At 34.6% G+C, this 27,761-nt stretch overlaps 2 protein-coding genes across 3 annotated transcripts; one reads left to right on the top strand and one right to left on the bottom strand.

Annotated features, from left to right (window-relative positions):
• The first annotated feature begins 6 nt into the window (after positions 1 to 6).
• On the top strand, positions 7 to 2,922 carry lost (methenyltetrahydrofolate synthase domain-containing protein lost). The gene is made up of 5 exons (XM_018019821.2): positions 7 to 99; positions 327 to 712; positions 795 to 1,141; positions 1,229 to 1,469; positions 1,533 to 2,922. Exons 1-5 carry the CDS (start codon positions 81 to 83, stop codon positions 1,917 to 1,919), a joined length of 1,380 nt encoding a protein of 459 aa, XP_017875310.1. The 5' UTR covers positions 7 to 80; the 3' UTR covers positions 1,920 to 2,922.
• A 552-nt stretch (positions 2,923 to 3,474) lies between these two features.
• Positions 3,475 to 25,647, bottom strand: LOC108622534 (serine/threonine-protein kinase 32A). Of its 2 annotated transcripts, none has more exons than XM_018020472.2 (10): positions 25,048 to 25,647; positions 17,565 to 18,734; positions 16,334 to 16,389; positions 15,567 to 15,735; positions 14,868 to 15,065; positions 8,348 to 8,437; positions 7,482 to 7,648; positions 6,825 to 7,105; positions 6,270 to 6,482; positions 3,475 to 5,767 (listed from the first exon to the last, which is right to left on the bottom strand). In XM_018020472.2, exons 2-10 carry the CDS (start codon positions 17,611 to 17,613, stop codon positions 5,608 to 5,610), a joined length of 1,383 nt encoding a protein of 460 aa, XP_017875961.1. In that variant the 5' UTR covers positions 17,614 to 18,734; positions 25,048 to 25,647; the 3' UTR covers positions 3,475 to 5,607. The 2 variants fall into 2 exon arrangements, with proteins under 2 accessions (XP_017875961.1, XP_017875968.1); XM_018020479.2 differs by having other exon boundaries at positions 6,825 to 7,102.
• Between the last annotated feature and the right edge of the window lie 2,114 nt (positions 25,648 to 27,761).

The raw sequence follows: 27,761 nt of genomic DNA, 5'->3' as shown, positions 1-27,761 counted from the left end.
TCATAAAATTTCCTTCCACAACTTACTACGATTTACGAATAATACGATTCAGTCAAAATCGTTTGAAATATTTCGTGAAGATGACCGAAGAACAACTGCGTGAGTAATTGTTTGACGTATTATATATTCGTAGTATTTTGCACTTTTTTAAATCGGGATATGTTTGTTCATGATAATTTAGTTTTAATAATAGAGTTACATCAGTTTCTCACATTGATCAAAAAACTTTGAAAATAGTCTGAAGTGACATAATATTGAGTCACAAACAATAATACCTTTCATGCTTAGTACTATTTTATAAAAAGTACTAACTACATATTTTTTAGCTCAAGAAGTAACCAAACATAGTTTTCGTCAAAAAGTATGGGATTACCTAATGAAAAATGAATTGGTCAATTTTCCTTCTAATGTTTATGACCGTATACCAAATTTCAAGGGTGCTGCTGAGGCAGCACAAAATTTATCCCAGTTAGAAGAGTTTAAACAGGCCAGGGTCATAAAGATAAATCCAGATAAACCGCAAGAACCTGTAAGATTCTTAGCTTTAGAAGCCAATAAAGAAATATTAGTTCCCATTCCCAGATTAAAATCTGGTTTGTTCCTTCATATCACACCAGCTGCTGGTGCTTCAAAAAATGATTTAAGAACATTATCAAAGATTCATGGCTTAATGACAGTTGGTAAACCACTTGATGTGGACTCCAAAATAAAAGTACGTTTTATTCCATTGATCATTATTATTTATCTAAATCCATGATACGAAGTTTGTTAAATATTGCTTTTATTTATATTAGGTGGATCTTGTGGTATTAGGTTCTGTCTGCGTTAGTCGTGATGGATATAGACTTGGTAAAGGGAAAGGATTTGCAGATTTAGAATTTGCTATGATGATGAGGATGGGGGCAGTCACACAGGATACTCTTGTTATTACAACTGTGCATGACTGTCAAATCCTAGATAGTCTTCCATCTGAAATTTTCAAAGAATACGATGTACCTGTTGATATAATCGTCACACCTACTCAAACAATAGTAGTAAATCCAAAGTTAAAGAAACCTAGTGGTATTATATGGCATATGTTGAGCGAAAGAAGGATTAAATCAATGCCAGTGTTACAGCGACTAAAAGAAATAGAGGAAAAGTATGTACTGTAATAGATAATCAGATCCATATCGATACATACATATACTTATACAAAAATAAATTGCACTGTTTTGCTTTCTTTCAGAGAAGGTAAAGTGATTGTTTTGAAAGAAGAGGACTCGGATGTAGAAGCACAGAAATCTTATAGAAATCGTTCTAATTATGTAAAGAATAAGAAACGATTTAAAACGAGAAGAAACGAATCCAATGATAACGACAGTAACGAGCAAGGAGAAAAACAAGTAAAAACACGATTGCCTAGAAGACGTGCAGACAATAAAGTTAAATCAGGCAATGACAATACTATGTTTTTCAACGAAACAGATGTGAGTATTGTAGATAAACAATATTAATGTCATGTATTTTATATTGCTTTGTACTGATTTCAGGAGAAAACGGGAAACAGCGAAAAGAATGTGCAACAACGTCGAAAAAGTTCGAAACCGAGACCTAAATCTCAAGTGGAATTTTCTTTAAAATTATCAAATATCTCACCTGACGCAAGAATACGCGATTTAAAGAATGCTTTGTTACAACGCGGCATCAAACCGAACGAAATAACTTGGCTGGGATATCGCGGTATCTGTTACCTCCACTTCAATAAACTTCGAAAGAGCAACACCTCACCGGAACAACCGATACAAGTTGATTCGATAATGGCAAATTTGCAACAGCTACGCATTGGAGAATCTACCGAAGACACAAATAACTTTATAATAGTAGAACCAGCCAAACCAATATCTAGAATAGAAGTTACAGACGTTACTTCTGTTTAAGAAGTATTCAAAAGCTTTTCGAAAGTTATACGACTATTTAAAATAATATGTTATATGGATGTTGTTTTAAATAATTGTACAATCTCTACCAATATTCAATGTATATTTTTATAATCAAGTTTGTTTTTATGCCGACTGCTGTTCTCTGTAAATCAATGGTTCTTTATAATTTAAGGATATACAAAGCTTTATGGATAACTTACGATGTTTTTGTATGCCCGAGTGCAAAAATAATCATGCGTGTTGTATGTATATATAATAAGTCGAGCGTGCATAATATTATTGATGGTTAAGGCATTTAATTTATAACCGTGTGTTTTTGATAGTTTATAGAATGGCGAAAAATTATACAAACACTTCTTGCTCAGAGAATTTATGGTACATAGGTTTGAGTCGAAGCCAAAATGCATAGCATATTTATTGAAATACTCCTCGACTGCATGCGCTATTATTTCGCTCGGCGAGTTCGCGATAATTAATAATTAATAATTAATAATTAATAATTCGAATAATATTTACTGTGATCAGGATATTTAACGATAAGGATAGTGTATTAAATGATTTCTCAAGATATTACGTAATGATAAATAATTACGTAAGATGCATATCTACCATTCGATAACGCTTATCTGGCATTACAGACTGACGATAATCCAATATATCCTTGAATAACATAACATGACATAGGAAAGAGAATGCAATATTTTTTGTTTATGCGTTGGATACTCTATTTTTCTGAAATCATATTTTTGACTGAGAGTGATCAAATAAAATTTTAAAATGTAAGTTTGACGAAAAGTAGCAATATTTTTGTGATATAAACAAACGTAAAGAATCGTTTTTAGAACGGAAGCATAGGCAATAATTATTTTTACCAACGTTGTTGTTTTTTTATTAACTATTAATGCTATTATGTAAACCCATTAGTATCATAAAGAACCCGCTGGTCGAATCTCTTTGCAATATTGATGTATCAAATAAATTAACGTTTCTAATTATGGTCTTCATGTGTTTCATTTTGAATACATTACACTCACCTTCTTCGATTATACTTATATCCACTTTCCTTCTTCCAATTCTTCGGGAAAATACATTCACATCAGATAGTTTCTGTTTCTTTAATGCGACTAATTGGCTTCGATTGCATTCCCTCTTATGCAAAATTGCCAATTATTCTAACACCTTTTTTTTATCATCAACGTTAATAACCATTTTAGGAATTAAACGACGATGTTTTCCCACTTTTTTACAAACAAGAAATCGTATTACTGTTGATTAAATTCCAAAGGTGCAAGAAATTCCTCTCGGAACGAAATTAAGTCTGCTTGACAAGAAAAAGAGGCGCGGTTCGATAGATACTATTATATGAAATTACGCTGAAACGGAGCGATGTAGAGGAATGTCTAAGTATCCACGTTTAATGAAATATCACGGGGACATGTGTTTTGAAGGGACAACGATGATTGCATCAATAATAAATGCAATCAAATGTTCATTTAATTATACTAGCTTAATGTACGAAGGAAGCAAACTGGAAGCAATAATTGTTTTTAAGTAGAGCATTGCGACGCGAATTTATCTTCTTTATCTTCCGTTCGTGTACAAATACGTTCGTAGGACTCTTCTTCTTAATTTAAAAAATAAACGTTACTCTATTTTATAGATAAATCGCTTCTACCCTCAAGTCAAATTTATCTTTCCTAATATTTACTTTGCGGTTTTCATCGGATCACGTCTGGAGAACACGTATAAACATACTTTTATATTTCTTATCTTCTTATATTTTCTATAATGTCATATTGATCCAGTGAAATTTTTCATTCCTTACTTTTGCAGTTCTTTTTTTATCTTTTATATCATTACTTCTCTGTGAATATTGTTAGGACCTTGCATCTCTTCAAGTGCAAACAATATGCAAAGCATTAAGCATTCACTTTCTCCGGCTGTTCTTCTTTCTTGTTTTGTTATTGTAATTGCCAATTAAAAACGTTCCTCTCAAGCGGAAGGAATTTATAAGTTTGTAAAGACCATTAACTTTGTTGTTTCATTCTCTGTTCCCTCTCACGAAACGACGCCTCTGTTATTGATTATTCGGCACTCCTTTGGCAATCCCGCTCTCGTTTATGTACCTATTACAGTTATTATGTACGTATTAAATCGCTTCTATCGAATTTTTGTAGTAAATATATTAATTGAGTGCTTATGGCGCCGTTCCAGCGCTTATCGATTAGTTTTACCAATACATAAGGAGAAAATGTAGAGCGGATCAGAGCAAGAAGTGGTCGACTTAATCTTCAGTTGCCTCTTTAAGAATAATTGATATTGGTAGTCGTTTCGGTGCAATAAATAGTCACAGTGCCGTGAAGTTTTTGTGACTATTTACTGCCCCAAATTTCAAGACAAAATGACTTGGCTATGCGTGGTTTTTTATTTTATCAAAAGTCGTTCCGTGCAAGAATCTCAATTTATTTATAACTATCCGATGCACCAAACGAATTTAATCCTTTTTACTAATTCTTGTTTCGAATGATTAAACGGCTCAAACGCATAGTCAAGTGAAAATCTAGTTGACCGTTTCTTACTCCGAGTTTTTCAAGTACTTCAGTTAACTTTAATAACGATAAGCCATAATATGAAGGAAACAGAGACAAAATGGTATTCTAGTCGTTTTAATTATCTATTATTATTAATTATTTAGTTTTACGTTACAATGTATGTATTCTTTTCTAACAATTATTTTATAAAATTACATTATTTTTGGTGTTCGTCGGTTGATTATCGGAGGTGCAATCGTTGATTCAAGGTACGTGACGTGATTATGGCAGGTGAATGAATGATTGAACAACAATCTGAATCGAGGAGATCACCTATTCGTGATCATTATCCTCGTAATCATTAATTCGCTACAAAATTCGGATGATATAGATCTTTTACGCAGACGTCTTAACTTTGTCAAACGTTACAAAATTCATCCAAATTGGAACTATCGTAGATTTCCGTGATCCTTTAATTGTAAGAGGGAAGGTAAGGATCACGTTCCAGCTATATGTAGTGAAGAGTGTGTGTGTGTGTAAATACTGACGGCATACTCTGACAATCCCTTGCAACATTGTATTGCTCGATTGTTCTTTTTTTTAAAAAGAGATGAGCTCAAGGAAAATAAAAGAGTGGAAAGTCCTAACTCCTAAATGTCCTTTTTCTTTCTTGTTTTTCCTCACTAAGCTTTCATATCTGTAGAATGTTCTTTAAAAGGCTCTGCATTGGTCGGTTACATTTTGTTTCATTCCTTACAAAAATAAACGGTAGCTACACTTTTCTTAAGAGAGAATCAGAGTGAGATCAATGGTTGAGTGCTTATACTAGTTGATATTTCGGTAAAGAAACCTTCGTACAAGTGTTATATAGAGATTTTTTATCAATTATAAATTTCGAACGTGTTAATCTTATTAAGAAAACGTAGTCAAATTTTTATTCACTGTACCCTTACTGAATTCGTGAATATCACATTCGCTTCGAGCAGTCACTGAACCGGAAATGTCCATTGTTCCCAGGGGCTACGTGTATCAAGAACGAGAACGGATTTTTCAAGTACAATACTTTGCAAAGATGATGACACTTTAAAACTTTCTATCCGGAGAATATGTATGAATTTTCTTGTATCATATACGAACGATTCACTAGAAAGAATTTAAGATGTAGAAGGCTCGGGACTGGCATCGATGAAGTCGATATCTGAGGACGTCGCCGTGCTGCCGCGTCTTCCTTGTCTTGGAGAACTGTTTATGCGTGTCTTCACACTGGATACACTCAATCGGTTTCCGGTCCGCAGTATCGGTTGCTCCTTTGCCCTGCAATCATCAGTTATAGCCAAATTTAATCATAATTATGCGTAACAAATTATAGATTTGATTTTAAAAGATCGCAATTTGTGTACTCGTTTCGTTTCAGAATCAATCACAAAAATCAGTCATAATAACAATTGGCGTTAACGTTCTCAATTTGATCCCCCGTTCTATATCCCGTTATAATATACTTTATTAATAAATTATATATATATATAATATACTTAATTATTTAATTTACAATTTATTTTCAAAAAAGGAGATTATATCTATAATCCTGACAATAATTAAATAGAAAAGACTATCGATAATTAAATATTTTCCGCGCGCAGCTTACAGTGGTGAGGTATTACATAAAATTCGTTTATCCCTTTCATTAATACTCTCTCGGATACTTCGAAATTACCTTCATCATTCGTCTCTTTCCCCTCTCTCTCGAAAGGAGTGAAGAAAAAAAGATGGAGGCACGACCGAGCAAAGCGGTAATTAGACGAGCAATTTAACTCACTTCAATCTCTCTTCAGCACCCTTCATGGCAGTGTTCAGATCCTCCTCCCACTGTTTCTCTTTTCTCTCCCTCTCCTGTCTTTCCATCTCACGTTCTCGGTTGTACACACGGTACTCCGGGATATATGCTAATCTTCTGAAATCCACATTCGGTCCGGCACTCTCCGCGATTCCAACCGCCGTATCCTCCGGGGGATGATCGACTTTCAGGGATCTACGGACGGGGACATAGAAGTGCGGACAATTTTATTCAATTGATTTTTTTTTCTCGAAACAATATAAGGAGAAGAATTTTTGTTGAAAGCGTCTAACGAAATAGAAGAGAAGAAATTCTATCGATCACGTGGTCATAAAAGGGAAAAAGAATTTCCCGCTTCGTACGAATTCCCTAAATTAAACATAGGGTCACGCAACCGTCAATACGCTCGTTCTTTTCTTAGTACATTGAAAGGAGAAAGAAAAAAGGAAATATTATAGGATCAATTTTCTTTCAGCGGAGTGAGAGATTTATTTACATTTCAACAATTAACTTAGCCCCCGTTTACAAGTCGCTCACCTCTGCTTCGCCAGACGCTTCTTCTTCTTGTGCAACGGTTTCGTCTCGATGATCATCTCTTCGAGTTCGAACGTTGGATCACAGTTCAGGTGATCCTTCGGCGGCGTGAACGGTGGCTTGATCTGTTTGTTCAGTACTTTATCAAAGTCAAGATCACGCATCACGCCCACTTGCTTAAACTGTTTCAGTGTGGATATACGAGCCCCAGGTGACACAGTTAACAACCCGTCCAAAAGTTCGAACATCAAAGAACTCCAACCCGGGGGTGTCGGTCTTTCCTTCTGTACAACATTTTCTGTCACTTAATTTTCTAATATTTATAAAAATCAATAAAAATTGCCAACTATTTTTACGTGATACTCTGTCATATCAAAAAGAAGACAAAAAAGATTATGATTTCAATATGATTTTCTAAAATCAGTGGCACTTCATATTTTTCCAACGGGTAGCATTCAGTAAAAAGACCCGAAGTATTAACAGGATTGGATGTCGGATAAAAAGACTTCCTTTTCATAGTCAGCACGCGTATAGATTTCAGAAGATACGCCCCGCGGAAATGACATCTCGTGACATTAAGGAGTGGACTGTTGGAGGAAATATGGCAGGCACTACACTAAGAAGAGGGACCGTGTAAAAAGGTTTTATCGACGATTCTACCTGAAGGATGTGCAACGCCTCTCTATTGGACGTAGTGGAGCAGATAGGATAAGGCCGTTCTCCTGCGAGGGTTTCCCAAGCGAGGATTCCCAGGCTCCACCAGTCCACAGGGAATCCATAACCGACGATACCGTATTCCTCGCAGGAACACATGTAAATTTCTGGAGCTGCATAATAACGTTCCGAGAAATGTTCGATGCGAAACGAATAGATTAAAGACAAGGAAGATTCATTCATTCCCTTTCATACGTCCTCTCATCGTTAGAAAGTAATGATAGACCTTAACAAGACATGTTAGCAAGCAGTCGAATATTTATATTCATAGTAAATACCTATTGTTAGTCATTACGTTCAATGTGATCATCATTTACTTCATCATTACATTCTCTTCATTCATCTCATTATCTTCATTTGCTTAAGTCTTTTATTACTATAGCCGAGATATTTTGTATCTCAATTTCTGTTGTACGATGCAGTGAAGTAATATACATATCATGTTTTCAAGCATTTCATAGAAACTAACGATAACAATGTAGCGTACCATCTTCGATTACTTTTTATTAACAATAAAATGTCTTACAAATGGATTTCCTGTTTTAAATTAGACAAAATATGTCAGATTTTTTAATATACATATATTACCCTGTATAAGATACACAAAATATTTCATCCAAATAACCACGCCGGAGCAATTGAAACGCGATATTATATTATTTAAATACTACATAAACAGAATAATCATGACGAGATTATCTCGTCCTCGGTTATGAAATGATCAATCATCTTTCTCTTTTTGTTCGTCATTCTGTATATTCAGTTAATCAAACCAATACTACGTACCAATCAGCGTATTAATTGATCCGTACCTATATATGGTTTTGTTCCTGACATGGACGTGGCCAATTCTCCATCCTCCAAGACCGTAGCTATATTGAAATCCGTCACGTGCGCGTGTCCTAAACAGAACGTAATCCTCGTCATAGTTATAAATTATACGTACGAGTTGTAGATTTACGTGCGAAATAGAGTTTTTATGTAAAACGGAATAGGGAATAGATAATGTGGATATGATAACTAAGTTAACACGTTATTAGATTATTATATCACGTTCCCTTCTTATCTATTCTTTATCGGTCATACTGTACGTTAAGAATGACTACATGGAATGGATTTGATTAATCGCCAGCTGGCGATCGTTAACATCTGCCGGGTGACAGGAGAACGATGTCCCACGCATAATTTCGATTAACTTTGGGGGTCGGATATCCCGTTACCCTTCGCGATCGAACATGGGCAATTTCGTGTGTTCTACCTTTCACTATCACTAATAGAGAATGTCCCGAAATTAACGACTCTGGCTCCGAGGGTGCAAAAGAAGATAATGAAATTCTTAATAAAAAATTCAGAGGAAAGTCGTGAATTCTGGGATATCTTAATAAAGTCTTAGTAGCAAAATGCATGACGTAATGTTTAAAAGATTAAAAGACATTGTTATTAAATATCATTTTTTAAATTGATACCTTAAAGTATCAAATTCACTTGAAACAGAAGAAACTGATTTAAAAGTTTGATAAGCAGCTTTTATTTGAATCTTAGTAAATATCGATGTAAGCCTCTCCTCAACATTTACTTCATTTACTTTATTTTATCTTTATTGTTATAAAACGCATCAACGTTCTCTGCTGAAATACCGAATTATAACAAGCCCTTTGTACTCTAAACTTATTTGAATATTATATATTATGTACGATAAATTGTTTGAATATTAATAACACGTTATTAATAGTAATTTCAAACCAATTTGCATCTAGAATGTGACAGCTGAAAATGTTTGAAAAGCGAGAAAAGAAATTTTTATATTTTTATATAATTGATAAAAATGATAGACTATAATAAAATATAATATAATAGAACAGACTATAAAAAGAATTGTCAATGTAATGCAAATTCCGCGGTATGATAAAATGAATGAATTCTGATGAAATTGACACTGCACTTTTGCAAGCTTTTTTAGTAGAATTTTTGAAGGCTCACCTGAGTCTATCGACCGGTGAAAGACGTAAAAGGGTGTCGTTTGTAGGGTGCAGGGAGTACGAGTACGTATCTTCTCTGACAATAGAGATGGGATAGAGGGACGAGACGAGAGCGGAGAGTCGACACCAGCTCTCGCTAATTTTAAATGATGCAGAAGCAATTTCGGGGCACAAACAGCTGTCGGCTAAATACAGCAGGAAATTAGGGTTACCCTCTTTCGGTGTCGCATTTACTTATCCTTGAACAAGTTATCTCTTAGGTGATTATCTTTTTGTTCTATTTTGGACTCAATTTGAGAAGATAAATAGTTTGGTCATCTATTTCAGAATATTATCCGTGTTCCTATGTTAGTTAGAGTAAAATAATAAAGTAAATTATATTTTTATATAATTGATAAAAATGATAGACTATAATAAAATATAATATAATAGAACAGACTATAAAAAGAATTGTCAATGTAATGCAAATTCCGCGGTATGATAAAATGAATGAATTCTGATGAAATTGACACTGCACTTTTGCAAGCTTTTTTAGTAGAATTTTTGAAGGCTCACCTGAGTCTATCGACCGGTGAAAGACGTAAAAGGGTGTCGTTTGTAGGGTGCAGGGAGTACGAGTACGTATCTTCTCTGACAATAGAGATGGGATAGAGGGACGAGACGAGAGCGGAGAGTCGACACCAGCTCTCGCTAATTTTAAATGATGCAGAAGCAATTTCGGGGCACAAACAGCTGTCGGCTAAATACAGCAGGAAATTAGGGTTACCCTCTTTCGGTGTCGCATTTACTTATCCTTGAACAAGTTATCTCTTAGGTGATTATCTTTTTGTTCTATTTTGGACTCAATTTGAGAAGATAAATAGTTTGGTCATCTATTTCAGAATATTATCCGTGTTCCTATGTTAGTTAGAGTAAAATAATAAAGTAAAATAAAAGTAAAACATTTTTTATAATTGATCGACTTTAGTGTCCCAATATTAAATTTTGTATCTTACCACTTATCTTTCTTTTGCAAGTGTGGCTGTATTTTATTTAAGCAAGCATTCGAAAACTATGGAAAAAGAAATAATGGAACAAAAATAAAGGTACCAGGTAAGAGAATAGTAATCGAAAACGATTTTATTATAAAAAAGAGAAAATAATAAAAGAAGAAAGTTTGCTATCAATCTCTTATCGCGTTCACCCTCTTTCCTTAAATCCCTCGAGGAACAAACTTAAGCCAGGGAATAAGATCCGAAAAGCCGAAGGAAAAACGTGTGCTACTTTATCACTCGAAGAACATGTTCAGAATTTCACTTCTCTCATTTTCTGTAATTATAAACGCTCGAACAAATACCTCATAATTCCTTTACTTAGATATAATGCCTCTTTTAAAGTTTTTTTATTTTATTGTCAAATTAGGAGTTAGATATTTATAACTGTCGCCTAATAAACATAATTACTCAGACTTTCATATAGCCCTTTTACCCTGTACTTAATTTTTAGTGCAAAATTAATTTTGAGATACTGGACCGAATCACTAAATATCAAATTATTAAAGCGTTTTTGAAAGCCAGTGAGAGAAATTCTTCTGTGAAGCAACATAATGGAGCGGAACATTTCTCATGTGGACATATAGAAGTTCTTCGTAAGGTATTGTGGAATTGAGCCTTATATTGAGCAACGTCTTCTCTTCCTTTATTGAAACACGTTTTTGCTATGAATCGCAGAGAGCTCTTTCATGGCGGCGCGGTGATATTATGCCAAAGGGTGAAAGGTACAATTTCCAAAGTACAAGACCTTCAAGCGGAGACTGTAAAATTATTTATAGGCTGAGTCAGCGAGTAAAGAGAAAGAGAGAAAGAAAGATGGAAGAAAATGACCGGATCCACGGCCTGCTGCGTCACCGGAATATAATCCGATGGTTTATTGTACTCGTTCTTTCACCTTTGATAAAATCAATTAAAAGCGCTTATTTCAGCTTCGTTGTATTTTATCGCGAACAAAGGTAATTTGAGATGTTTGTTCGGTAATCGGAGTTAACTAAATTACACCGGCAAACAGGTTTTTGATCGCAAAATAAGCACTAGGTGATTTTGATAAATTATAAAGTATACGGGTTTGGATAAATTAAACGTAATAAGAAATTAAAAGCATCTGATAACAATAACTCATTTTAATTAGTTTCTTGTTTGTTATAAAAAAATTTTTTTTGAGAGAAGTAATAATAGAATACGTTAATTTACAGTTTGTTCAGCTAAGAATTTCTGAGTGTGAGAAGTAGTCTTCTTTCCGGACTTTTTATTAAAGATCTTCAGCTGTTTGTCTTCTTCTTTCACAAACTATCTCCAAACTTTGATTTTCGAGTTCGAACCATTTAATCGCAACTTTCATTTTCGTGTTTGGACCAGCAATACTAGTTTCAATGTTCGATCTCGTATTTGCGCTCTTATTCGTATGTATGCTCTGCATAGAAATTTCTCATCAAACTTTTCGAGTACGTGATTTTTATCGATACACAGTGAAACTTAATAAAAATAGTCACAAACTTTTTCTAAAAATCATATGAAATTCTTCACGTTCTTGTTTAAAAATTTTATTCCTTCATTTCATTGCTAAAAATAATATCATGACGTCTTGCTCTTTATGAAAGAGATATCCAATTTTATGTTTATGATTTCTATATCTGTCCATGGGAATTGAGATTTTGTGAGAAGAAAGAGTGAAATTAAGGTTGCTCTGGCTATACATAAGTTAAAGTAGTGACACATGTTCGAAGTTTTATTTTAATTCAATTATTAGATTGCGTGTAGACGAACGAAATTTTCCGTGCCATATTGCGATTATATACTTCTCTCTATTCATTTAGCTGTGAAATAAGAAGCAAAATATGATTGCAGCCGTGTTACATGGAAGGAAGTCGTTTATCCGCATTCAGCCTCATTGTTAGACCGAATATTACCGTGCAACGTTGTACTGGTAAATATTATTGATTTCCAAGCTGGAGACATACATATATACATACATATGTAGTACGTAAGTCGTAAGTAGATTGCCGACAAAATATTAAAGCAGGAAGAAACGTGGTTTGTTTTGTGCGGTACGAAATATTGAGGTCTTACATTTTCATTAAGAGTATTGAAGAAGGGGGAGACGTATATTGTAATCAACAAAAGCTAAGGGCCAGTTGGTTGGCCTGGTTCAAGACTTATTACAATCATTTTCAATGGAAAGCTACGATAAGACAATTTATTCACTCTCGTTCAAATATTGTTAAATGGACGGTGTGCCAGACTTGCAATAACTCAGAGAATTTTCGACTAATTTATTTCAAATCTGTTCCCTAATAAAAATAAATTATGGCATTGCAGGTCATGTTTATAATTCATTAGCATTTATTTGCATCATAAACGATTGTCAATTTATTAGCGAAGTTAAAATCGATTTCATATAATGAAGATTTTACTGTATTTCTCATATCCACTGAGTGGATTATCAAAATGTTGAAAAGAAAATCTTTAGTGCGGGTCAGATATTAATTCTTGATTTCTCTTTCTGCAATCTGGATATTGGACGTTCTGCTATTTCTTTAAAAGGACGTCTTTTAAAGACAGTTCCATTATTCCGTTCCAACGGTTTTACAAGATGACATTAAATATTATTGAACGTTCGCTCGAGCGGGATATGTACTAAGGCGAAGGTATGTACTAAAGCTGCATAGTTGAGAAAATCTGATCGACCGGCTTTGAAGGAAACGACGAGGCGATTCGGTATCCAGGTTAATTGAATATACAATCAGTAGGCTTGTCCACGTTCATATGAAAATCAAATGCGAATAGGTCTGTAGATATGTAAACGAAATAAATCTAAGTTTGTCAGAGAGTACGCAAATTTGAAATTCGCGGAATTTGGCTCGTTAAATGAATTAAATGGCGTATCTTAAATATCAAAGGTTGCTCATTAGAAAGTTTACTATGCCAGTTTCAGAGGGTGCGAGTCCTGTAATTCAGAATCGAACTCACATTTCCTGCTCTCAACGTGATATTTGACAGTATATTTTCCTATACTGTAGTGAAAATCGAGAACGAATAAAGGCTGAATTATTCTAAAATTGTCTATACATATACGGTTGTGTGCTTTCTTAAAAATTGTTCTATTATTATAAGTTTATCTTGAAGATCTGATAATAGAACGTTCTGCATATATTGAAAAACATAATAAGGTTTTTTAAAAATGACCTCAGCGAATAAACTCATTTGAGGAGACGGTCATCCAATTATTTTGAGCGGCAAATTACATTGTCCTGCGGACTATTTTCCACTAGAGAACTACACAAAGTTTATCAGCGCCAGGATGAATTTCCGCGAAGTCTAACGATATTGCATTAACTCTATTTTATTTGTTTCTACAATTGAAAATATTAGAGTAAGATTTTTAAATTTCGTTTTACGTTATTATGGAAATATTTCTGGATATGTCACGAAATTTTTCTTCAAAAGGAATTTTCCAATTTGCATGGATTTTTGTACACATAATGTTTGTTCTAGTTGTTATTGTGATTAAGTTACGTTCGTTACGTAACTGTGTATCTCGTAATTTCATTATATCTTTGGTACCGCGAATTTCGCGTTCTATTGTAATCTCGTAGAGGATAATAGCCCAGTACGCAGGAATTGCAGCGGCTGGGCACAACCATGTCGAAAGTATGTTCATGAAGTTTACGTATGTCAACGTGAGTAATGTATTTATAGTTCACAGAAGTGGAACGAGTATAGCGTAATTCGTATTATCTTCCGAGCGTGCTTTGGTTAGATCACGAGTACGGACTCTAACAATAACTCCTGTTACTGCATCAATCGATAGCCTGATAATTTGCAAAAGTGAAGTTTACACACTGCGGTCGAATTTAACTATTGGTAAACTGGACCAACAAACAAAAAACTACAGCTCCATGAAATAATTGGCTTTTTTAATTCATCAGGTTGCATAGCGGTTTAAAACGCTGAGGCGCTTAATCACAAATTGGATATCGTCTCTTCTTTTTATTGATGCAATTTAAAACAATAATTTTCCTTCAATCTTGCATATTACTACGATTCCCATGAGGAGGGGTGGAAAGTGCACCCTCGACGACTTTTCTCTTTAAGGATCGTTACGGGATGCTCGCGAATCGGGACGATTCCTAGTACTCCCATTTTTATCATTTATTTCTACATTAGGTTCGCATCGACGAAACTTTTACAGAAACGAATTCTCGGGATCGTTTTGCCTCGCTGAGAGCAGGTACGGAATAGGAAATGTGCTGGTTGATCGAAAACGGTGCGAGGAACGGGACGTGTGAATTTTTAACGCCCGATCCGGGCCACGCGCTTACCTTCTTCGTCCAACAAGATGTTGTCCGGTTTTATGTCACGGTGAACGATTTTGTGACACTGTAAATAATCGAGTGCCAGAGCGATTTCGGCTACAAAGAGCACCACGCTTTCCTCCGTGAACACGACTTCCTGCTGGATGTGATACCTTAGGTCACCGCCGAGCAGCAAATCTGAGACCATGAAGAGATCTTCCTCGTCTGGAATGAGAAAAAAAAAGAATTTGATAAAACAAGTGTTCTCTAGAACCTATTCTCAAAATAAAATCATTAATCTAAAGAGTAACATGAGAGAAAAATTTTCTGAATGTTATAATATATCCAATGATCAAAAACTAGAAATTTAAGAATTTTTAAATATTACGTGTACATGAATTATGAAAAAATTGAAAATAATTGCAGCTTTGCAAGCCATGAACAACGATAGGAAATACAAAAGAGTTGTAAGAGAATTAAAAAACAGTTTTTACTTATACATATTTAGATTTTAATTACGGAATTGAGTGCAACAAGCATGAGACGATTGGAAAGGAACGAAGAAAGACCGTCGATCGAGTTTAAGTTGCGGTAATGCCCTTAGGGGCGTTCGTCATTGGAAAATCGATCAGGGGAGAGGGTAGGGGGATTTAGGGAGGTTTGGGAAAGGGCTGGTAATCTCGTAGACAGAATTCGAGAAGCAGACGCTATCGCTGTCCGCTTTACCTTGGAAGCTGAACCACAGGTTCACGAGACAGGGGTGTTCCAACTGCGAGAGGATTTCCACTTCGCGCGCGACGTTCTTCAACGCTCCCCTCAATGCACACTCGCCCTTGTGGACGTACTTCATCGCATACATATTCCCAGTACGATCCCTCTTTTGCACTATGCAAACCTATTACGAAATAATTAATTGCTCGTTACTAGATCATCGCATCTTTGAGTTAAGTACGCGTTGTCCAGCCCCGGGCGGATTGTTGTCCCACGATAAATGGTGTACGGGTATAAGATATGCAGATGCTTGAATATAATTAGAATACAAATACGAAATTTTTGAAGCTAATTTATAATAACATGGAATTATTTGTATGGTCCCTTCACTAAAATAATTAATTTTTTATATATTGTTTGCAAAAATGTGAAATGCATAAAATCCGTAGTTCATTCATCATGTATTATTGAACATAATATTTAAAATAATATCAACGAAAAAATTTCAATATCGAATCTGAAATTGAAACCAAACAATATGAATTTTCATGTAAGTAATGCATAATATAATGCCCCGAGGCACTTGTTAAGTTAATTAATATCAATATGTTAATTTATTTATTATGATCGTTATTCCACGAGCCCTGTTTGCATTAAATCGATTGTACAGGATTGTTCGTAGAATTACGAATTTTACGAACAAACACAAGTGGCGTGTATAAACGAGCAAACTGTGTTTCAATTAATTTTAATTAAAAAACTGCTCGCTGCGAGTCTCGTACCTTTCCGAAGCTTCCTTTTCCAATGGCACGCAGGATTTGAAAGTGATCGAAGTTCACTGAAACGAGAAGCAATGGTGTAGAATTAATAGTAAAGGAACGTTTTTGCGCTTTAAGGAGAACCAACAGTTTCCTTGGGATCTCGTTCTGCAATGGGAGACTTGAGATGAACAAACGGCTTTGTTTTATTTGCACAAAGTTATCGATGCTATTTATGAAGAACTAGTGCGAAGACCTCGATATGCGAATAGCGAAATTTACAGCGTTACCAGAGCCAAGACAGGAAGTTTATCGTTTATGTCAGGATTTCATGAAATCCCATCGGCGCATACTGCTATCCGTCATCACAGCGAAATTCGGTGAACCTGTCAAGCTTCTGCGAATGATTATACCATTTACCATTACTATCACGAGCACCTGATGCAGCAGACGCAATCACGCTTGTCACTCTATAATGTATTCTTCCAATAAACAATTTAATTAATATCTTCATCTCCTAATTTTATCATAAAAAGATGTCTAAGTTCCTTTATTTGCAAAACAATCCTTCTTAAAAATACAATCCCTTAAATTCATCGTTCAAACTGTATTTCAATTTTTTATATGGATCAACAAATATAGGGAAAAGATTAAATATAGAAGTTTCGTTTAGGGTTGCTTCTGAAGAGAATTTAGAAAGTATTATACAAATGATTAATGATGAAACTGTCGCACTGCAGAATTGTTCTATCATATCTACAAATTCCGTACGACGCATTTAAGTTTAAATAAAGAAAGAAGTGATAAAGAATTCATTTGTCTTCTTACAACTTACTCTGAAGAAAAACAGTTTTATGTTTACGGAGCGAACGTGTCTACTTGGATTCTTTTCGTTATAAAAACGAAATAAAAATTAATACGAACATTAAATCAGGATAAAAAAAGTTGTATAACAAACTTAAGTTCTTGTTATATAGAATAGTTTAACTAACTTTTGAGATTTTTCCCCAAGAACTTTACGATTTCTACATAATTATGTCACATATTCATTATTAATGTACATCAAATTCCGTAAACGCCGTAATTTACCGGAATTCGATACTAACCCATTCTAACAATTTTACATTTTCGCAGTCGTCTTATTAATTGAACATGGACGATCACAAATGAAATATTACCGACATTTCATCTTTTCTCGTACAACCCTTCACCTTGGTGCTAACAATAAGTGCTTGGTCAACAGAAACAGACTCACCTTCTTCTCCAGGGGTGGGTTCGCTCCTCGTCGACTGGTTGGCACCCATTTTTGCCCTTTAATGAATCTGGATACGTGACACGATTGCTGGCGGCCGATGTAACGTACAGCCGAGTTTGATCGAGGCGAGGGAAGGAAACCACTTTGTATTCTCATACTTCCACCACCTCATCATTCGGTTAATCATTCGATCGACTGTCCTTTTTTTCCACGAATATTTTTCGTATCCTCGGTTGTTCTTCCAACCCTTTCTCCTCCTCCACCCTCCACGGTCTCGTTACCCTGGTTACTTAATCTTGTTTCTTTCTCTTCATATTCTCTGCAACCCCTCCGTCGCGTTGTTATTAAATCTCCACCCGAAGGTCGTTTCTTTATGTCAGTATCTCCCCGTTGCTCTTAACGTCGTGTCTCCGCTTCTCTTCGTTTTTATCTCCCCTCTACGCGGTTGTTTACTCCTTTCCACTAACGTTGCTCGTCGTCGAATCCCCTTGTTCGCTCGTCTTCGTTCTTTACTTGTCAGTTTTGCTTTTCCCTAGTGTTGTTAAGCACGCAAAAGAAGAGTGCCACTGGTTTTGCGACGTCGTCGCCGCGTCGCCTGTGTCACTCCTAGTCGAAACGCAGTAAAATGCAACGAAAAGAAAATAGCATGACAGAATAAATACTTTTCACTGCCTTCTCTCAGTGTTCTCCGTCATTTCATTAAACCTCCAAAGCGGTTGGAGCTTTCTTCACCCACTCATTTTTACTACCTCGAGGCGGATCGAGTTGACTTCCACCCAATTTCACCAACGTTTAACCACTTTACAAAACTTCTTCTTCATACGCTCCTCTGAACCTTCAGATCTTATTTCCACCACTTTTACACTTTTCTATTTCCTTCGACTTTCATTCTTGGCTCGGTTCCTCTATTGTTCGTTTCAACATGCATAATGCCATTGTTCTCTGAGCTTTTCTTCTAAATTCTCTAGCGTGTTTGAAACTTTGCACTTCCCCTTCGCCGTAGGTAGACACAAATATTTGCAACGAAATCAGCCGCGCAATCAATCGATCGTAGACCTAACACGGTCGTAGTATTAATTAATGTTGAGTTGATTCGTGCATTAATTACTACCGGCAATACAATAAGCTCCGACTGGCGAATACGATGGGATATCGTTGTTCAAGGTTCACCTGAAATCGAGCAGAAATTTATATGTAATATAGAAAAGACGTCCGTAGGATCTCCGACTAATTGAGGTCGAGTAATCATCAATCTGCGGATTCACGGAGTGGAAATCGCGATTTTATTGGTTTTTGCGCGGCAGACATGGGCGTTTCCCAATAACCGCATGAAATGGGAATTTTGCGAATTACGACATCTAATAAGTAAAAATTTCCATTATGCAGGTTAGTCATTTTATACACAGAGTCATTTAAATGTACGTGTTAATAGGATTTTGTATTAAATTCGATGGGTGCATATGAAATGTAGTTCTTTATAGAATATTTTATATATCTGCTAAATCATTAAATGATTTTATTATCCCGAATAACAATTATCTCTCAAATCTGGAAACGGTTTGAATTCTGTGTTTATAGTTTCATTACATTGCTTCGAGTAACTTGTTTGACTCGAATTTTTTTTCATCGATTTTTATAATAATTAATAAAACAAAATTAAATATAAAGGGATTGTATAAAATCAGCCAATATTTCAGTTATTTTATTGCTCTATAGTCATACAAATATTTTTCTAATAAAATTGCATTGTTTTTATTATAAATTTTACTGAAATATAAAAATTATTCTATATGTTTAATTTTATTCATAACAGTAATCAAACAGAAAAAACATGATGGATGATTTTCGGCTGGAAACATAAAAATTAAAAAAACATAACGTTGTTTCATATGCATTAGCCTAATGTAACATAATATAAACTGTTTTTACATTTCTCTGTTTTATTGTACGCAACGTTTTCCTCCCCGAGCAATGAAGTGAAACTTTTTCTTCTTTTACTAATTCAACAAAAGAATTGTAAAGTATTTTCGGGGTAATTACGTTCTTTCAAATGTTCTTTATATAGAACGGTGCACTTTGGTTGATTGAAATTTTTGATAATTGGCCAATCTTAAAGCAATTTACTTTTTTTCCTTACTCCTTTTTTGTTTCTCTACCCTTAATACCCAGAATCCAATTACTCTGGCAATTTTAGTGGAAGCACTGTAAACGCTTATTATCTATCGTCTTTCTGTTTTGTAGCGAACATTTTTTCAAATTAAGTAGTCAGGAAATAAGTAGTATCATCTTGAATGGACAAAAGAATTTTTAATCTTACACCAATAAGTAATCGTACACACTTTCTATCACGAAAGTGTTTCAGGCCGCATTATTGATGCTGAGTAAACAAGCTGGTGGAAGATATATGAAAGGATTAATATGCGAGATATGTGATATTATCTTTGTTGTTAGTTTCTCACAGTCAGGCTTAATTTATTTTTAATTTATCACTTGCTCCGTTGCTAAAATGAACCAAAATCGTGTTACGTGGTTATGACGTAGCAATTTCATTGGTTCGTTCGTTCCTCAACGACGTTTCCCCTTGTTTCTAGAGGGTCCGCGTTTATTGTTCTGGCAAACCAGGATTTATTGACCGCTGTATATTACGACCTTCCTCTATCGACACTACTCACATTATTCTCGACCCTCTGAAACTCTGAAATGTGTTCCAGAGAAATCGCAATAAAGCTAAGTTCGAGACACAAGAACCCCCGCGTTATGATTTCTTATCGCCAGCATTCTACTTGATGTACGTTACATTTCGCAGATCTTGTCACCAATCAGCAGGAAAAAATATGTAAAATTCTCAGAGGAGAAACTAACTGAACTGATATATTTTTAAAAAAAATGTAAGATTTTCATGTGAAATATTTTTGTTACAATAACCAGCGTACATAATCTGATTGTATATTTAATTTGACATTTTTATTGTTTTATTATTGTAATTCTTAAATAATTTAAAAACTGCAATTCAACAAATATTTCAAGTATGCTTCCAGATGTTTGGAAATCGGTGTCACAGTTATTTCTATAGATGAAACAACGGAACTCAAATGACAGCTGCCAATTCGCCATCGTCCCAGTTCCTCCCTTTGTTCCCCTCGAACTGCAAACAGGCTCACGGTTGTAAATTGATACGCGAGCAAGTTCAAATCACGCGAAAATATCGCGTTTATTACACACTGCTGACATCCCAACAATCGACACCAATTTTGACTCGGGTATTATTTACCGTCTATTAGCAGATATTGATGATGATAAGGCAACCTTCGATTATATTACGTGAACAGTGGAAATTATGCAATTAATGACGCATGCACATTTAACAAAGTGTAATTTTTAATTGGGTTTACACCACACTCTCCGTGTGTATCCACATGTTTCCCATATTTTTCTTTTAATTTTGTTTTGCTTAAAGTAATTAAGGTAACAAGAGAAACTGCTGAATGATATTCTAAAAACTAAAAAGAGTATTTAAGAAGTTTTAAGACAGAAACCTAAAAATAGACAGACATGAACTGAAATGACCCTGTATGCAAACAACGGTAGTTCAAATTGCAGGTGGAGAGTTAATATATATGTGCAAAAAATAGTTAAATTTTAATTTTTTTAAAGATGAGCACTTAAAAGTATGTGTAAGTAATCTCTAACGTAGGGCCTCCTGTTATAAATTTCTCTTCCAATGCACGAAGAAGAAATTGAAGCTTCTACTATTTGTTAATGAACTGCCCATTACTTTGATTAGTTTATTCTATAAAACATTTTGGCGTTGGCATATACAAAAATATACATCTACCATTTGTATTAATTTCTAAATAGAATATGAAATTGTCGTTTTTTTTTTGTGAAATATATAATTGTTTAAGAACTCAATACTAGTTTTACTTCATTTTTGCAAGAATGTGGTTTTCGCATCAAGTTACAAAATATCACACACCACAAAAGGGTGAAAAAAAGGATTGTGCATTTGCATGAGCTGCTGTAATGTCAATTATGACAAAACATTTTTTGTTTTAAAGAATATGTTCGTTATCCTAGCCCACCGGACTAAACGAGGTCGTGAAAATTGAAAGGAAATCCCTTCAATTCAACACAGTTTTCTTTGCTCTATTATTATCTCTTTCCTTATTTTACTCTTTTTGTCTTCGACTATTCATTAAACGTATTCTCATAAAAGGGTTTTCATGAAGATTGAAATGGGTGTGAAGCTACAGACACAAATAACTACGTACTGTCGAGACCGGAACAGAATGGAAAAACTGGAAGCGCGGAATAACAACTTGTGACAACTGACAAATGCCTCACTGCTTACAATAGTTGTACATTTGTACTAATCTCACCTCAAGCTCTGTACATTACAGAGTATACTATCAAATTGGTGCATATAAAACGTTGTTTCGTTTTTCAAAATTTAGATTTTCTAGTCAAACATCTATCATGTTTTTCTTCATTATCTACTATTATGAACCAAACTAAACAGGGGATATTTTATTATGCGATATATACAAATATATTAATAATAATTTGATTCGAAATAATTTATACTTCACATTGCAATTTTACTAGATAATATTGCAACGTATTACCGACTGATTGTATTTTGACCGTCAAAATCGCTCGCTGTTAACCATTAGTGACGATGGGTCTGTACTTATGTTCGATTAAAATGCAATGAGTTAGTGTACATTATTATTAACCAATACGATGTAAGTAAAACACTGGGTCCTTTTATAATTGTAATTTTGAAATACGATTGTTATAAAAGTCAGTCAAATCAAATCTGATAACGATGAAACAAATTACTCGTAATATACACTAACATCCAAAGAATTTACAGGTTTCAATATTCACGATCTAGGATTTAGATAATCATTATACAAGATAATGAAAATGTTTAGCAGATTATAAAAGTAACTAATAAATTATTTAAATATGTATAGTATTCTAGAAGAACTACATCTATTATGTTTGCAGAAAATGAGATTTTATATGGACAAATTTAATATAATAAAATATCAGGCGTGTCTTGTGCTGAAGTAATACAATAAAAGTCAGTAACGTGTTCGCTATTGTTTTTGACCCCGTTCGCTAGTTGAGACATTCTTAAGTTTTATTGGTTTAGAAAAATATCGAGTCCACTATTATGAGTTTTGATGGCATTTCCTCCTTTATTTGGCGACTATTACGTGGAATGTCCCAGCCGGCTAAAAGAAGCATATCATACGTAGGTGTATGTTATTTTCTTTTCTAGAAAGCGATGTATACTGTCTACCATTATAGAACGTAATCCAGTATTGTTTTCTGCTTTTGTCCCATGTTTCATTCTGATATGTATATGCATGTACGTATATTATTAGTGTTATTATTCGCTGTTGAATTTCCATTATTGTGAAGAAATTAAATTTGTTTACGATTCCCGCTTTGTTCACAGTTATTGTTATGTCTTTGGCTATTATTTCTACACTTTCTGTTTTCGAATCGTGTTTTACTCTTTTAAAACTGTTTGAAAACGAAATGTTTGAAAGATCAAAGTCGAAGCGATTCTAGGTATTTGTTAAATGACATTAAAACTCGCGCGTTGCGATTTTTTGGAAACCCGAGTTAAAAAAAAAAGTGTAATCGATGCGAAACACTATATAGTATCTACTTTTCTTTCGTTGCAGTGCCAATATTGTGCATACTACAATATTCTCTTTTTTTAAACATTTGTTCAATTTCTCATCTACTTGTTATTCATGGATAACTAAATAAATGTGTCAAATTTGTTTTTATGAGTTATTTATGCAAGTTCCATTCATCGATTGAAGAAAATATTACCATTTTTGTTTAGAATTTTAATACCGCCTCATCCATCTATTTAAATACCACAGATTCAAGTATATGTATATCAAACTTTTTATGATTTAACATGAATGGTAATTTATATAAAACAGCTTCCGAACTGACTCACTTATCAATTGACGTAAAAACTGTCGTACAGATCTATTTAAAACTTTGAGGGCAGTTTTCTACCATGCTGTAGGTGCTTGCAAAAGTAGGATTTTTAGAAATCCCGAGTTTTTCTTGGTATTGCAATAACTTTTTAACGTGATGAGAGAGAAAATTCGTTTTGGTGCCAAAATTTCATCGTATAAAAATACTACGAAAAAGTTCTGAATTTTTCGAATTCTCATTCTTAAGATTTATGGAAGGAGATAAACTGAAATTTTACGAATGTCGTTATTTCTCTTATACAATATGAGATGTGAACTTAGTTTCTGCTTGCAAAAATGTGTAAAGATTAATTTCTCCATTTTTCGGAATTGCACCCTTAAAGGGGTGAAATAGAGTGAAATGTATTTTTAAGAATTTCCTTAACTTTCTTATGTCCCAGTTGTATGTAAGTTGTATCAAAGTGAGCTAAGCAAGCAGTTTAACGACCTTAGCACCTATGGGAAGAGTCACAAATGTCGTTTACAAATAGCTACATCAATAAAAAATGAATTCTAGCACTTTTCACTGAAACAGAAGTACTTCAAGCGAAGTCGTGACAGAGAATACTAGTGATCTATATAGTTGGAGAAAAGTACAATGTACATGATGAAGTAAGTAATACAAGTTTCCTTAAAAAGTTACTCGTTATATATATTACCTCTTTTCACAGTGTCTACCATTTCTACTTTTTATCGCGCGATACAAGCAGAAGCGAGAGACCCCTTAACATCGTTAAATGCTTAAGTCGTTTTTATTTCATGGAAAATGCATTACGGAGTATTTCTCATAAAGCTTCGGGAATGAAACTTTGTTTCACGTGGCAATATTCTTTCCTTCGTCGCGGCATCGCCGTACTCTTCGTATTATAAAGCGGCGCGTGTAGGATTCGACAATAACGATGAGAAGTAGCATGTTCGTGCACTTACTGTAGTATAGTTAACGAGAATATTCAAATAACGCGCGTTTCATTCCCCGATTTGATGATATTATGATAATGCGATGTAAATTTTCAATGGGAATGATGTGACAGAATCAGTTGATTATATCGTGAATTGTAATTCTTGGTAACGCGATATTAAGCGAGCCGTTCGATGTATGCGAATTTAATGCTCTGGAGGATGCAATTTTTCGACATTGCAACAGTAATGACCTCATTCAAGGCTCTGGGGAAAATCGACTGATCGATTCGATCGCGAACAACAAGGGTAAACATAAAATACGAAATACCAGTACCAATGAAGTGAAGATTGGAATGGAGTAAGTCAAAAATAGTCTTACTCACTGTATATGTATGTACACATAAACGAAATAGCATGACTAATTGTGGATATAATTCTTGGTATAAACAGACACAGTTTTATGTTGATTGATGCAGAAATAGAAATTTCATACACGTGCGTTAATCCCTATACAAATGCCAAGCAAATTATGTTCACTTATATTCATAGTTGACGTTAACTTTTAAACTTACTTCATTATTGAAGAGTTCAGGCACTTTCAGCCGCGGATTAGAATTCGAAATTTTTCTCGCACGCTTCGTCAAGTTGACTCATTACTAAAACACTCTCAAGCAATAATTTCAGTCATTCGATTTTATAACAAAAATAATTATCCACTCACTATTCCATTTATCACATCTTTATCATAACCGCGAGCAGTTCTTATAGAAGAATTTATGCTTTCTTTAACTGGTCAGACAATATCACCCTTCATTTATTCATTCTTAATTATCAATTTGAATCGTTCAGTAGCCTGTAACATCACATGATAAACAATTCACTCACTGCTTTATTTACTAAATAACTCAAATTAGGTTTTATTGGCTTTTCGCAGAAGATTTTATATCTTCCTCCAAGTGACAGTCACAACGATGTGCATATTTCAGCAGTATCTTCATATCATTATGAGAAATCGCACGAAAATCCTCGTGGTATTTTAGCACGACTTGGAGCATCGGGAACGGAGAGAAGCGACCAAGGAGCCGCAAAACGCGCGCGGATTACGGAGCAGAAGTTCGTGTATTCGCGGTCGCGGTCGCCGCACGAGTGTCGACTGGTGTCGACGGTTTCGTTGACGGTTCAACGGAACGACGACGCTCGTGCAAGCAGTTATGTGTGTTTGTATGTATACCGGCGGCGTCTGCGCCGCGATGCCCGCCCACGAAGCGTCGCGACGCGATGCTCGCCGCTTTACGTGCGTGCAAGCGCGAATGAATTATCGTCGAATTCCGTACGTGTGATCGTGGTGATCGATCCGTGGAAGATTTTGAGGATACAGGAACAATGAGACGCGGTACAGTTAACCAGAACGATTTACTTGGCATGCATGCGAGCGAACACAAACATACACACACAGAGATCCAAAAATTAAATTCTCCTAGATGGAAAGAGTGGACTACTTACTCATTATGCAGTATAATAATGTTATAGCTTCTGTCTATATTTGTGGAACTTCTATCTTTAATGTGAGTCGTGTTTTATTAAAATTAATGCAGTAAAACTTGAAATATAAGAATTTTTCTTCATGTCTATTCAAATAATATGTTTTAGAAAGATTCATGAACTCTAAAATAAACTGCATGGTAGCTAGCTTCTAACTGTGATTTCAATTCGAATTTTAGTTAGAATTCATTTGCATTGCAATCGAGTTCAAATATTGGTACATGAATTATTATCTTCTATCATATATTATTATGTCATTGTATTCGTCAGGATATAAAATCTATACCTTAGTTAAAAATTCAAGGCATTTAACTGACAGACTGATAATGTTGAATATTCATTGCATTTACGCTGTATAATGAAAGCAATAAGAGAGTGTTATTGAGGAAAAGGTGAAGGATGTAATATAAAAAGCGGTTGCGTGTCGGTAACAATTCGTTCATAGGAGGTGATACTTTCATACTAGCAAAATCACCTGCGCGGTTTTCTAAATGATCGATATGTGTTTTTTCTTCTCGGCAATATGATAGATGAGTCTGAAGACTCATCGACGGGATTTGGTGAAAGATATTAATAAATGGCGAACAATACGACCATGCGTTATAAATTCGCATTTTATTCGATTTTAAAAGAACCGTTTCAGAATTTAGTACGTCCAATAATAACGAACGTTGCCAGGACGTTTTTAAAGCTGCTGTAAAACACAAGCTTATAGAAAAGTACAAAATTCGAATAAGGATTCTAATGAATAGACCATGAATTTGATGCATTTATTATTTATTGAAAAATTGTATCTGTCGGAGACACGAAGAAGACTTCGAACAAAAATAGACAAAATATTAAAAGTTAAATGCACATTGTAATGTTTAAATAATAAAATAAATGTTTACTTAAAATGCATTTTTTTAATCAATACCATAAATGATGTAGGTTGTATGAATACCACAGTTTAAGTATAGTAATGACTTCTGAGATACACTTTTCCAGAAATTCGCCTGCTCTTATAATGCTGAATATTTTTTTCAGAATTCATCTGCATACTTCAATTTAAACACAGACGTTGCGTTGGTTGAGATTATCGTGATTCTTCTTAGCCCGTCAAGTAATATCGCGTTGATAAATGGCCTCCTATTTAAATTGAACAAAAACACATTCTTATCGTTAAAAGCTGCTATTCCCTGCACCCTACGAGCTAAAAGCGAATCCATCAAGTCGTGGTCGTGAGGAAACGTGGGCGTTTATGCATTCCGAATGGAACATTTTTATCGATTCTCGCGGGGCTTTATTTCGATCAAGATCATTTTTCACGAGACTATTCTAAATTAACCGTGAGAAGCACCTTCGCCTTCGCCAATTCCACACTGTGTAAACAAATAAGAACGGCCGCCGTAAATAATTTCTTGGCCCAGGCTAGTATCTAAAATAGAAATCTCCTGAGTATCCTTGTGCTGGAACGTTTATACCCTGCGTTTTAGAAATTGCTACCATTATTTTGAAAATCAATATAGAAGAGGGCTGTCGAAATTTATATGCAATTAGTAGACTGTGAACTTTTATGCAATTACATAAAATGTGCATAACATAAATACTTAAAATAATATATAAAATCTGTGTAAATGTATTACGTTCCATAAAATATATTTTAACAAATATTATTTTGCGAAAAAATTCGCAGTTAAGTAATTAAAAATTCACGTTTTACTATCCTTTACAATTAAATCTTTTCATTCATACGATTTGAGAA

This window comes from Ceratina calcarata, unplaced genomic scaffold, assembly GCF_001652005.2.
Source record: "Ceratina calcarata isolate Rehan_Ccalc_2016 unplaced genomic scaffold, ASM165200v1 scaffold111, whole genome shotgun sequence".
NCBI classification, from domain to species: domain Eukaryota; kingdom Metazoa; phylum Arthropoda; class Insecta; order Hymenoptera; family Apidae; genus Ceratina; species Ceratina calcarata.
Note: the sequence above shows the minus strand (reverse complement) of the source record. Positions and strands in the feature narration are given on the sequence as shown.